At 44.8% G+C, this 12,868-nt stretch overlaps 1 protein-coding gene across 2 annotated transcripts in view; it reads right to left on the bottom strand.

The window, feature by feature from the left end:
* Positions 1-12,868, bottom strand: part of ACBD6 (acyl-CoA binding domain containing 6) — a 68,846-nt gene that overhangs the window by 53,768 nt on the left and 2,210 nt on the right. For both annotated transcript variants that reach the window (XM_048943832.1, XM_048943833.1), the window contains exons 2-3: positions 10,915-10,979; positions 9,840-9,936 (exon numbers count right to left, since the gene is read on the bottom strand). In XM_048943832.1, the coding sequence (XP_048799789.1) occupies positions 9,840-9,936; positions 10,915-10,979 (162 nt within the window). The remainder of the gene's footprint in view (positions 1-9,839; positions 9,937-10,914; positions 10,980-12,868) is intronic.

Below are 12,868 nucleotides of genomic sequence, written 5' to 3'. Positions count from 1 at the left end.
TGCAAAAAGCAGCAGTGCATCCCCCAGGATGGTGCATGGATGGGTTTGTTCTTTTGATATTGCTGAGATAGTTACCACAGCTTTTCCCCTTCTAAACATAATCTGAGATGAGGATGAAATATTTTCCTAGCTGAAAGCTAAAAACAAACATGCTGCTATTAACACCCATGCGCTGCACAGTTATACAGAGCTGCAGTCTAAAACAAGGCTTCAAAGAGTATTCCATTAACATATAGTGAGTTAATTAAAAACTGTAGCATAACACAGCTGGAATTTGGTCATAAGCACAATCAGGGGAGGGGAAATAAATGTGAAATGCCTGACAGAACTGTGAGCAAGCTTTATGATTGCTAGTAGCTCTGATTTCATGACTCAGCGTACACAATTTACCGTGCACGTGAAATGAAATATCACATTCAGCCAACAAACATAATGCAGCAGCTCTTAGGATTTTTGCTTTTGATGCGTGGAGCTTTTTTCTTTTGTTTTCAATGGAAAAACAGAGAGGTAGGGGCCTTATTCACACCATGCCCAGAGTGCCCATGGCAGCATCATCCTCTGTGCTGCAACCCTGTGGCTGCCTGGCCACCATCACCACATGCTGTCGCCTTCTGCAACCAGCCTTCCCAGCCATGTAAAGGCACAGATCCCTACCCTCTGTCTGAATGTCATCAGGTGGAAGCCTACAACTCTCCACCTAGAAATCAAGGTATTAGTGAGATAACCCCACAGATTCCATCCAACTCCCTGAATTTTTAACAATCTCTGACACAGCAAGAGCTTCATCTACACTGAAAAATAGGATTTTTTCATTAGAGCTTGCACCCTCCCCCACTTGAAATAGCTGAGCAGCAATTTGACATGGTGCTGTCATGAGCAAGGTGCGGTGATCCAAAGCCCACCTCCTAAACACACACCTCAAGCTGCAAGCACAGCAGAGTGGCCGCGTTCCTCCAGCCTCTACCACTGCCTCGCTTCTCTACCCAGTGCAGAGGGCTTGGGAGCTCAATGTCAGGCTCTTCTGGGTTTGTGGGCACTGCAGGAAGGCTTTGGGGTCCATGGATGCAAGGGAGACTTCATGCTGCTCTCATGCAGCAGAAACTCAAGACTGAGCAGACAAAACATCTCTTACCGCTGGTCTTCTCCACCTCACCTGCCAACACCAGCAAGCTCCCATTTGACTTTCCTCCCGTTCCAAGCACTCTGTTATGTTCAGGTTAGCATTCAGCCTACTGAAAGCTTCATTTCCCAGCTTGCTTTGGCCACTGAAGTTTCTGATTGAGGTTTGACTGCAGGTTGAGTTGCTTCTCACACCACACCACCACCACTCATTTCTGCTCAGAAAGCCACTCCATACAAGCAAGCTTTTTAACACCTGCTTATCTCTACTTTTGTTAATGGAGAGAAGCAGCACTGCTGTTTGTCTACAATGAACAAAAAGCTGCATGTGCCAACAAAAGCCCTTCCTTGCCAGAAATGGCCACCTGTCATGGCAGAACAGCAGAGGCAAGACCTGGCTGTCCCAGTCACTTCAGCTTGCAGCCTGACATCCCAATAAATGGGGACATTCAGGTTGAGTATCAGGAAAAATTTCTTCTCAGGAGTGGCTGGGTACTGGCAAAGGCTATCCACGTTAGCCACCATCCCTGGACGTGTTACAGAATTGTGGTGATGTGGCACTGAGGGGCATCGGCAGAAGAGGGGATGAGTTGGGGTTGGACTTGGTGATCTCAGTGGTCTTTTCCAACCCTAATGATTCTATGACTCAAATTCCCCCTTGCCATCTCAAACAAAGCCAAGATCTTAGGCTGGCCTGCAAATACGAACAAATCAGGTTCCTTCTGCACATCTATTAAGGGGGAAAGAAAAAAGCAACTGAATCCCTGCTACGCAAAAGACATACAAGCATCTCACCTCCTTCTGTTAGCTCTGGTCATCACTGAATATCCATAGTTTGAATTAACGTACTTTATATTATTCAGTTTCCTGTGCTGTACCTGGCTGGGATGCAATGTTTAAACCCACCAGGAAGCCAAGTGTCATGATGTCGGGACATCATAGCACATTGCTATGCTGTAGCAGTGCTCAGCGTCAACAAGGCAGAGCCATATCCCTGATTATTTTTCTGAATGCATTTCAGAACAGTACAGAATATATATATATATTTTATGAATTGTAACAAGATGATGGAAATGAATTCATTCGCATATTCAAAAGGACAAATACTTCATCTTTGCTTAAATGTTTAACCAAAAGCTCCACACTGGGGGCTAAAAATGATAAACCCTCCAATTTCCTGCTTGCAATCCCAGAAGACAGCTACTACAACATCCCTGAGCAGCTGCGAGAGAATATGTGATACTGCACACAATGCACTAACGCTACAGAACAGTGGCACTGCTGGATCTGGGCTGGAAAAATACAAGCATTCTTACAAGCAGAAGTTAGCAGAGCTAGTAAAACTGCGTAGTTACTATGCAGTAAGCTCCAGCAAGCTTACATGGAGGGAGAAGAGGTAATCCTGTAAAGTGAAGATGTTTAGGAATAAAACAACACCGAGAACCTCTTCACAGGATTCCAGTGTGGCTTTTAATACATAATTTTGCATTGTTGCTTTGCTTTCTAAACTTCAACCTTACTAAAATGCCAGCTTGCAGCTTGGCACTGTTTATTTCAATCAATTGCTCGAACGAGGATAGCAATGTCATAAATTAAAGGTGCTAAGACCATAAATTTCCAGGGAGATGTAAAATCAAAGAGAACAATCCAAGCGAATCCCAGGGGTGGGAGCCCAACACATGCTCCAGCTGTTGGGCTTATACACTGTGTTAGTGCCCTCCCTTTCCCCACACAAACTGGGGGGTGTACAGGGTTACCTTCACCTCTTGAGCCAGGGCTTTCATGCTTAATATTCCATGCTGCTTTTAAAAGCTGTGCTGCCAGTGAGGGGAGAAGCTTCTTGACCTCAGCTCTCCCCAGTTCACCGCACAGCCCAGTGATGGCCTGCAGGGTGAGCAGGGGCTTGCAAAGCTGGTGCTCATCACTTCAGAGCTCAGCTTTCCACCCAAGGTCTGGGCTGCCTTTTCCCAATGACATCCAAGAGATCTCATACCCCTGCTCCAGTGGCTCCAAGAAGAGACAGAGCAGATCTGCACGAGTGGTGGGAGGTGTTTGCAGGAGAGTGCACTGGTGCACCTATAGGCTCAACCAGGTGACCTTACTGCTTGTGCAAGGCTAATCATCACCATCAGCAGGACCACAGCAATCCCTGCCAGCATTCCGCTCCCGTTTGTCTTCTTCAGACTAATAACTGACACTTGGATAAAATAACAACCAAAACAAATAGTCAAATAAGACATTCACAGGGTGGGAACCGAAAGACAAGAGGGAATGGTTTTAAAGTGAGACAAGGGAGGTTTAGGTTGGATATCAGGAGGAAGTTTTTCACAGAGGGTGGTGGAGCACTGGAAAAGGTTGCCCAAGGAGGTTGGTGGACGCCCCATCCCTGGAGGCATTCAAGGCCAGGCTGGATGTGGCTCTGGGCAGCCTGGTCTGCTGGTTGGCAACCCTGCACAGAGCAGGGGGTTTAAAACTAGATGATCATTGTGGTTCTTTTCAACCCAGGCCATTCTATGATTCTATGATCTGAACAAACCCCGAAGTACCCCCAATGGAGAGAAGCAGGGATGCTGGCAGTGCTGCATTCCATGCTGCCAGCCTTAAGGAGTACCGTGCTACATAGCCCCCACTTCACATGATGCTGTTAAATGACTTCCATGCTACAAAGAAACACATTCACTATTTTCACAGTTTCTGACCTCGCAGTAGGACAAGCCATAAATTGAGGCATTAACCCAAACGGCACAGCAGGCGTCTGAATGCTGGTGGCAGGCACAGCCCCACACAGGTCCTCTACTCCCCGCTCTTCCCATCCCCCTTGTAATCCTGCCCACACGCCCTGCCTCTCTTCCTCAGCCACAAACAGTGGCTGCTTGGGCAGATTATCAGGGGAGACATCTGTTTGGCTGATAGACAAAACAGGAAAACATGATGGGTGCACTCATTTTGTTTTCAGAACACTGTTTTTTCTAATGCATTTCTTAGTTTCCCAAAGAAATTGTCAGCCTGAAGTACCAGCCAGGAAATCTGCAGATTTTGACCTGAAACTGCATTACATGATTTACCACTTGCTCTTGTAATTCTTAGAAGCTGACCACACGTCAAACCTATAAACTGCAGAAGAGCAAAGCTTCTCAGTCCGGGCAGAAGAGGACAAATTTGAGTGCTGAGCTCAAGCTTACAAAAACTGAGGTCTGGCTTTCAAAATGCCAGTTAACACATTGTGATACAGAGTTCACACCGAGTCACTGCAGAAATGCCAAGTTGCCCTGGAAGTGCTACTTAAACACAAGAGGGTCACCAATTTCAATCGATGGTTAAAATAGTTCAGTAACACTGTGCAGCCCACAGAAAACGTACACACAGCTCTGCTGCAAGTCCAGATTGTCCTGCCTTCACTGTATCCTTGTATTGCAAACGCCCATTCTCACGTTTCAGTTTCCCTTAACTTGCCTGTTACAATTAAAATGTGGCAGGGATCGGCTTAACAGGAAGAGCAAGACAGAGGGCAGGAGCCCCCCATGCTGGGGCAGCTGCCCACCCGATCAGAGGTTGCCCTCTGCAGTGCCTCGTAAGGAAACAGCCACTTAACAAACCCATCTGCTTCCCAGTTTACCGCACTGACCCTACTGCTATTTCATTCACTCTGAAGTTTGCTTGCCTTCTGATGAAGCTATTTCATACCCAGGGTGCTCTCCTGGCTGCTCCCAGTGCTCACTCACCACCAAGAGGCATTCCACCATCCCACTCCCACTCGCTCCTTGGCCCGAAGTGCGGTGAAATCAGTCCTCCTTACCCAGATAGAGCACAGGACAATAGCTGAAGTACAGCCTTCTTCTCTGTAAATGTCAGCACTGGAATTTCAAACCTCTGAGAGCTTAGAAAAGACATTTGGCAAATGTTTATTTTCTTTGAATCCACATTCTCTCCCTGCTCTGCCTCAGAGATGTGTCTCTGCTGTTCAGATTCCAAAGATGCATCTTTGCTCATTACACAGTGCAAACCTTACTGTGGGCATTATTGGTGAAGTCACATTGCTAGTCAAGCACAAGTTAAAATACCCTTTTTTTCCCCAAAGTATACACACAGAAAACCATTAAGTGCTTCAACACATTTTTGCAGTTAAAGCCAACAAAGCCTCTGTCAGGAGAAGGGGGTCCTGCTGAAATCGGTACTGGGACTCGCTGTTGGGATTGGAACTGGTAGATGTGCAACGTAAGAAATAGCAAAAGGAAATATTTAGAATCAAGAGATGCCAAAACTGCAATCAGCAAATGAAAGGCTAAAACTGATGAGTAGATCTGGATGCTTTCTCTATTATTTATTTTTATTATTTAAGCTGTGCTATGCAACCCCTCTGTTACAAGAAATGCTCGGTAACCACTCACTGCAGTGTGTGGTGCAGCTTTCCACCACATCAGCTTGGAAAACCCAGGGTTTTACATCGAATGGGATTGCTGTGACATCAGTTACATGCCAGAGAATAGAATTATGGTGTTTGTGGAAATGGAAATATTGCCACCAAGAACGTTTGCCTCAAAACTGACGAGCACTAAAAGCGCCCAAAGGAAAGACGGCGACGAACGTGAGAATAAAGTGACTGTACAGACCTGCAAGAGTTTGTGGATTTCCCCAAATGACCAAACCCCGCTACTGACAGCAAGGTAATGCTGCCAGGGCAGGGCCTGCAGAGCCAGAGTGACAGCAGGGTCAAGGTGTGCGTGGGCAGTGCTGCAGGTGGCTGCCAGGGAGAGCTCAGGGACGTCATTGCCAAACTCACACACACGCATCAGCAAAAGCCACTGAAAGCAATGTGTCACTTGCTGCCAGGAAAGCAGGAAGACAACAGGTGAAAGCCTGAGAAGCAGAACAGGCAGGACACATCTAGCTCTCTGAAGGACCCCAGGCAGTCGGATGTGTTGACGGCATGAAATGTTTCTATTTAGGAACAGAAAACACAAAAGAACTGCTTCATAAATTATTCTGTTTTGGAGGAAGAGCGAACAGACTTGAAGGACAGGTGATGTCTCTGAAATATGTAAATGGCACTGAGCTGGTCCAAGCAATTACCTTTTCATTGCCTGGAACTTCAGACTAAAAGGAATGACTCACAAGAAAGAACAAGAAACAAAAGATGTGCTAAAAGGTAGAAGATGACGAAGGTAGATGGCATCGAGAGGAGAATAGAGACGAGCATGGAAGAGTTGAGTCCTGGCCTCTGAATAGCTGCTCTTGGGAAAAAGAGCAAAGCAACCTACAGCATGGCACATCAGAAGACCATGCCAACGTGGGGGAGCTAGCTGCAAAAGCATCCTGAAAGGCAACTGTGATGACTAGTTCTAGACTTGTGAGTACAAGAGAAATATAGCAGCTCTGTGTAAGTAAAGATCACGGATTTCACCTACTTTACTGTATTTGCTATTTTAAAGCTTTTCTAGCAAAGAGAATTGCTGAAAATAATGCAGTCTGATTATTTATTGCTGTTAAAGAAAACTCCAGGCATGAATGTATCAGACAGCCTGATAGTGGGAAGGGTGAAGGCAAAACTAAAATGCACTGGAAACATCCACGGAGATGAGCCAACAGCTGTGCAACTGATGTGAAAAGCAGCATCTGGGCCTCACAGAGCAAGATATAGCTGTGGCTGCCATATCTCCACATGCAGTCCTCTCCTAATCATCTGCAGGTACTCCAAGCTCTGGGTAGGAAGAGAAAGGAGAAAGTTGGATTTTGGTTATTGGTGGTATTTTCAGTGCTCTGCACACAAATTCGGGATGCTCTTTCTGCATCAGCATGAATTCACTTCATTTTTTTCCATCAAAACCAAAGAAAGATTACTAAATTATAGCAATTACAGTCTGATGCTGAAAATGTACTAATACAGAACCTGCAAGGTCAATGTGAAAGAATGAATCAAGGAAAGGATCAAGAAAAGTGAACAGAGACGTAGATCTATAGAGGCTGCATAAGAAATACTGTGTACATTTAGTGCCACTCTTTTCATTAAGAAAAATACTGACAGCCCAAAGGCTGCAGAACAGCAATAAATATAAATCTGTTGGGGTGTGTGTGTGGAAATTAAGAAAAGTTTCCAAGTTTTAAATTTTGTGTACGTAGTGCTAAAAGATTAAGACATTATATACCCTTTGGGAATATAGGAAATGGGGGAGAGAGGGGACTGAAATAACACAAGAAATTTGTAAGCCATATAATAAGATATGCAGCATCCCTGTACTTTGATTACTATTTATGATCCTCTAACAGAAATGCTAAGTCACAGCCTGAAGCAGTAATTGAGCACCTGGTGGGAAGGCAGGGCCAACCTGGGGACCTCAGGTGTGTGCAATGAACCTGAGTGACCAGAAGGGGTGGAGCCAGGATCCATTCCTTTCCAGTCCTCATTTAAGGGTTGGCAGTGGAGGTGAGGGCACCTCTTGCTGGAGATCTATGCATATGTGAGCTCTTCTGAAGGTAAGCAGCTTTCTTCCTTCACTTTTGGGTCTGCTGCGTTTGGGTTCATTCACTTTTGCTGTAGCCAAAGACTTTTCCACCCTACTGTTATTGTGGTACTTTCCACCACATTACAGTTCCATGGTAATTTGGAAGCTCAACTTTTTGCATTTGTACCAAGCTCTATATACCATTTTATTCAAGTAGTGGGAGCATTTTATTTGTAATCTACTGAGCACAAGAAAAACTGAAGAGAGCCCAGCAGGTGAGCATGTAAAGAAGACAATGATAGCGATGAAGAACTTTGTGATGGTCTCACAGATCTTTCTTATAAATCCAATTTGAAGTTGGAAGAGTAAAACAGCTATTATCCTACCACCATGCCCTGATGTGTACAACTCCATCATTTGGAAGAACAGAGCTCCCTCTTGTGGATCCTGAATGTGGATGTGGCAGGAAAAAACTGGGAGATTGAAGGATGAGAAGACTCCTCGTGGGATTTTAGCTGTACAAAAATGGAATTTAAATGCAAATACAGTAGAGAGGAAAGGTGAATTATCTTAAAGAAGGTACTGTTGCCTGTACTTGAATGCTGACTCTGAAATCACATTCTCTGATCTTCTAACTTCCTCTGTTAGCTCTTACTGCAGCCAAGCAGACTGCTTCCACGGAAAGCTCTCAGACCTCTTAACAGGTTTCTAGCTCAGTCACAGGTGAGGGGTAAGAAAAACAGAATAAGGACTACAGTGGTGAAGGCACAGTGGCATGCACTGGAGCTGTATGAATAAGAAAACCACTGGTGTCAGGAAGCCAAGAAATACACACCTGATTACGAGAGTGAGAGGTTTATGTACTGAAATGCTGCAACAGCAAGAATTTGAAGAGAGAAAAAAATGCTTCTTAAAACTATCAGGAAGCCTTAGCCCTGCCATTAGCAGAGAAGCTTCTGCTCAAGCCCTAGCACTACTCTTTTCTCCTGCAAACTTCCTGCATCAACTATTTAAAACCACAGGAGGATGGAGCCACACACCAGTGAGCAAATTCCTGTGCTATAGCATTACCCTCCACTGCATGGATTCTGCTGAGTCCTGTGCATAGGGGTATGTGAAAGAAGAGCTCTCACCTCTATTCATTCCCCTCTTGAAGGGAGGAGCATCACTGCAGACAGCCCCTTGTTTGCTGGATGAGTTCTTAAGAAGGATTTGAAGACCACCAGGTTATTCCAGTTCTCCTAGCAGAGAGCTTTGTAACCCAAAGGGATACCTATGAAAAAGAGTAGCCCTCTGAAGCAAGGAGGGGAAGCATACCCAAAGCAGAAATTGTCACAGCACTCTTAATGAACCCCAGCTCTGCCTGGTTGTCTCTAAATTACTTCTCTGCTGCAAAAGCAGGATCAAACCCATGGAACAAGAACTGGCAAAGAAGCAGCAATCACTCTTATGAGTCCAGAACAGCACCAGAATATAAGAGGGAATCAAGACCTTGATTCATAGGCTGGTGCTCACACAAGATCCTGCTTCCAGAGTGCAGGACAAAAAAAGAATCAATTTCCTACCGTGAAAAGAAATTACCATGCTGTCAGCATTTTGCTATTAGTGAAACATCTTCCTTCTATCTCCAGTTAAAAGCAATATTTTTCTAAAGAGCAATCCTCTTAAAAAAAAAAAAAAACTGTATAGAAATCAGTCTATAAACAGGGAGATATCCTTAAATGCTCAATCAAGTAATAAACCTAGCAGATGAAAGGCAGACTAATTAAAATAACAGTACAATCTCCCTTTAACAAACGCATACAGGACTCAAAAATATGCTTGTTGGAGTACCTAATCATAATCAGATTTGGTAATTTGCTGTATCAAAACAAAAAGGAAACATTTTCAGAATTGATCATTCAGTTCATGTCACTCTTATGGAGATTACTTTCTATTGATCAACATTTAAATAGCAGTTGAAAAGAGAAAGATGAGAAAAGGGTAAGAAGTATCTTTACATGCTAAATACAGCATGAACCGATAAAAGCAGAAGAAATTAGATCACTATAGCCAAATCAACCCTGCACATGTGCTCACTGTAATGAAGATAATTACAAATGAAAAAGATGGTTCTTCATGCTTCGGCCTTAACAAAAGGGGAGTTTTAAAATGAAGTTAGAGCTTAATCTGCTCAGAATGAAGTTTCCTACGCAGCAATTAAGTTCTGCATGAAGCTGAACCACCATCGGCTTCTGAAGGGCGCAAATGCTGGTTTGTTTTCTGAACAGCACTTCCTACCTGTGGATTCCAGTTGGGGTCCAGTTTTTTCACTGTAGCAATGTACTCCTGCATAGCCTGATGAGGACTGGTGTCTCCCAGGGCTTTCCAAGCTTCCCTAGGGCAGAGAGCAATGTATCAGTGAGCCTCCCTGAGACAGCACAGCGTGTTCTTATGGTGTCATCAGTGAACAAAGCAAGAGGATCCATCTACATGTTTTCAAGGGTTGTAAAGCCACCTCCCATTCAGTTTGAAGTGGTCAACTTCTCAGTGAAGCCATGAACAGCTAGTGCAGGGGCAGCACTTTGCTGGGAAAGCATCTTTCAGGGGGTCTAGATCTAGGTTGGAACATGTTTTGTGTTCTAACATAGATTCAGCTATCTTGGCTGTTTCTACAGTGTTCACCCTGGAGAAAAGGCTGCAGGGTGACCTCACTGCAGCCTTTCAGTACTTAAAGGGAGCCTACAAACAGGAGGGGAGTCAACATGTTGAAAGGGTAGATAACAGCAGGACAAGGGGAAATGGTTTGAAGTTGAGGGAGAGGAGATTTAGGATGGATGTCAGGGGGAAGTTGTTTGCTGTGAGAGTGCTGAGGTGCTGGAACAGCTGCCCAGAGAGGTTGTGGATGCCCCGTCCCTGGAGGTATTCAAGGCCAGGTTAGATGGGACCCTGGGCAGCCTGGTCTAGTATGAAATGTGGACGTTGGTGGCCCTGCGTGTGGCAGGGGATTTGTGATCCTTGAGGTCCCTTCCAACCCCGGTCATTCTGTGATTCTCATGGTATGCAGGCCAATTCTGGATGTAGAAAGTAAAGACAGGCTGGGTTTTCACGACCACATGAGGCAGAGTTAGCTGTAAGCTGTTCAGGTTGCAAATTCTGACTTGACCATGTCTGTTGCATTGCAGGCCTGCAATACCAGTAAGACCAGTATCCCTCTTCTTGTTCAGGAAAAGCTATGTTTTTGTGAAGACACTCCTATATTAAGCAAAAGCCATTCAGTGGCAGGCTCTTAGATTTGACATCCTCAAAGTGAGATCTGTAACACAACACAGAGCAGAACCAGAAGTCTCTAGGAGTTGCGATGATTTCCTCTTACCATTTCTGCTTCCCCTCAAAATCAAAGAAACTTGGCTTTGGAGTGTTACAGGTTCCAAATTTCACCTAAAAAAATAAAAATTCTTTATGTTAGAACAAATCAAATGGAACTCCTGAATGGTCTGAGAGGCATCCATCCAGCTGCATGGGAAGCACCAGCTGCCAGTGAGCTGAGGCCCGAGCAGAAGTGCCTGAGATGAAGCAGTGTGATGGAAGGAAGCCATCAGTGGCAGTACCAAGGCAGGGTTAGCAGATAGGCATTGCTGCAGGACACACTGTGATCTTGTACACAGCTTTTGTGGCTCAACTCTTGTTTAAAAACACCAGAACAGACATGGCACCCAAACTAATGCAGATGGACAAGAAATCTTTTATTCAGTGTGAAATGGACTTGGTGCCAGCAGGACTTCTGTGGCCAGCTTTCCATAGAGAGGCATCCCAACATGACAAGCACAAAGCCATTTCTGTCAGTGTGGGGTGCAGCTCAATATCTTTGAGGTCCCTTCCAAGCAATGCCATTCTGTGATGCTCTGGTCTGGAAGAGGGCAGGGACTGCTGGCAGAGCAATCTGTGAGCCAAGCAAAACCCAACTGCCTTCACTCTTCTCGTTTAGAAATGAAATATGCCCCAGTGCTCAGGCAGGTGAAGTGCTTAAATCAACCTCACCTTAGCAGGGTGGGGATTTTCTGCTGAGGAGAGAATCATTAATCAGGCTTTAAAGAGAGCGTGCCTACACTGAGAGATATTTATTAGTTACACTATGTTTTCATTTAAAGTGTGAGAGACTGTGACTGAAATTAATTTTCCGTGCATCTGACTGCCTGTGAGCGAGCAGTCCATCCAGATTAGGATCCCAGCTGGCCTGTAAAACAGTGCACTGCATTCCATGGAGGAAGAAGGGAAAGGACAAGCAGCAGTTAAGCCCTGTAAATCAATCACCATTCATTTGTACTGTCAATGTTTTCTCCTGTGCTCAGATATGGTCTGGACCATTTGTTTTATACAACAAAACGCGGAAATAAAATGCAAGCTCATCATGTGAGCAGAAAGTGCCTGCCTGGCAGTTCTTTGATTCGGTGTGCAAGCAGGCCAAGTCAGACAAAAAAAAAAATCCCATCTTTTTTAATTGTTTGCTGCCATCATCAAAACAAGAGGGTAGTTTCTTCTCTCTAGATTTGGCATTCAAAGGCTATTCCAGCCCTGGAAAGATTGTTAGTAGCATCAATAGTAATACAAATCAGGGAACAGTAGTTAAATTTCATCCATCAAAGGAGTTAAAAAAATAAAAAATAAAGTGCTCCTGTGCCCTGCTTGCTATTTTGAGATATATTAAAAAGGGTTGCAGTGGTTTTGCTGGAAAATAACACTCTTGGCTTCCCTGGCTTTGCTGCAGGACTCCATAATGCATCAGAAACCAAATGGGAATTCAGCATTGGAGGAGCCTGGATGCTGAGGATGGTGATTTTTACCTAAACATCAACATAAAAACTGGAAAAACAAAAAAAGTGTGGTGTAGGACTCGGTCCTGTTGCTTTCAGAGGAAAGCCTCAAAAGCTGTTTTTTCTCCCCAGCTAGCAGAAAGACAAGAGCCTGTGTTAGTATTTAAGGGCAGAGTTCCTCGTTCTGGATCCAGAAAATAATTACTGATGGTCTCCAGGGGCTGACTGGTCACTTGGTGCTTAGCTCTCCTCGTTTACAGTTCATCAGCAGCATGAAAAGCAGTGTGCAGCCAGAATGTATTAAGTGCTTTCCTAGCATTGCTTCTCTGTGCAGCTGACGGCAGGCTCTGCTCCTAAACCACTGAGAAGCAGCTCTGAATGGGAGCTGCCTGCATTTGTGGCCAGCGTGGCAATTCAGAAGCTCTGGGAGAAGCCTTCACCTGACGGCTGGAGGTGACAGCACTCAGAAGAGTGCCTGCATAGATGGATGCTCAGAGCTGTGCTCTGTTAAACCGG

This window comes from Lagopus muta, chromosome 5 (assembly GCF_023343835.1).
Source record: "Lagopus muta isolate bLagMut1 chromosome 5, bLagMut1 primary, whole genome shotgun sequence".
In the NCBI taxonomy this organism is placed as follows: Eukaryota; Metazoa; Chordata; class Aves; order Galliformes; family Phasianidae; genus Lagopus; species Lagopus muta.
This window is presented reverse-complemented; position numbering and strand designations above follow the sequence as displayed.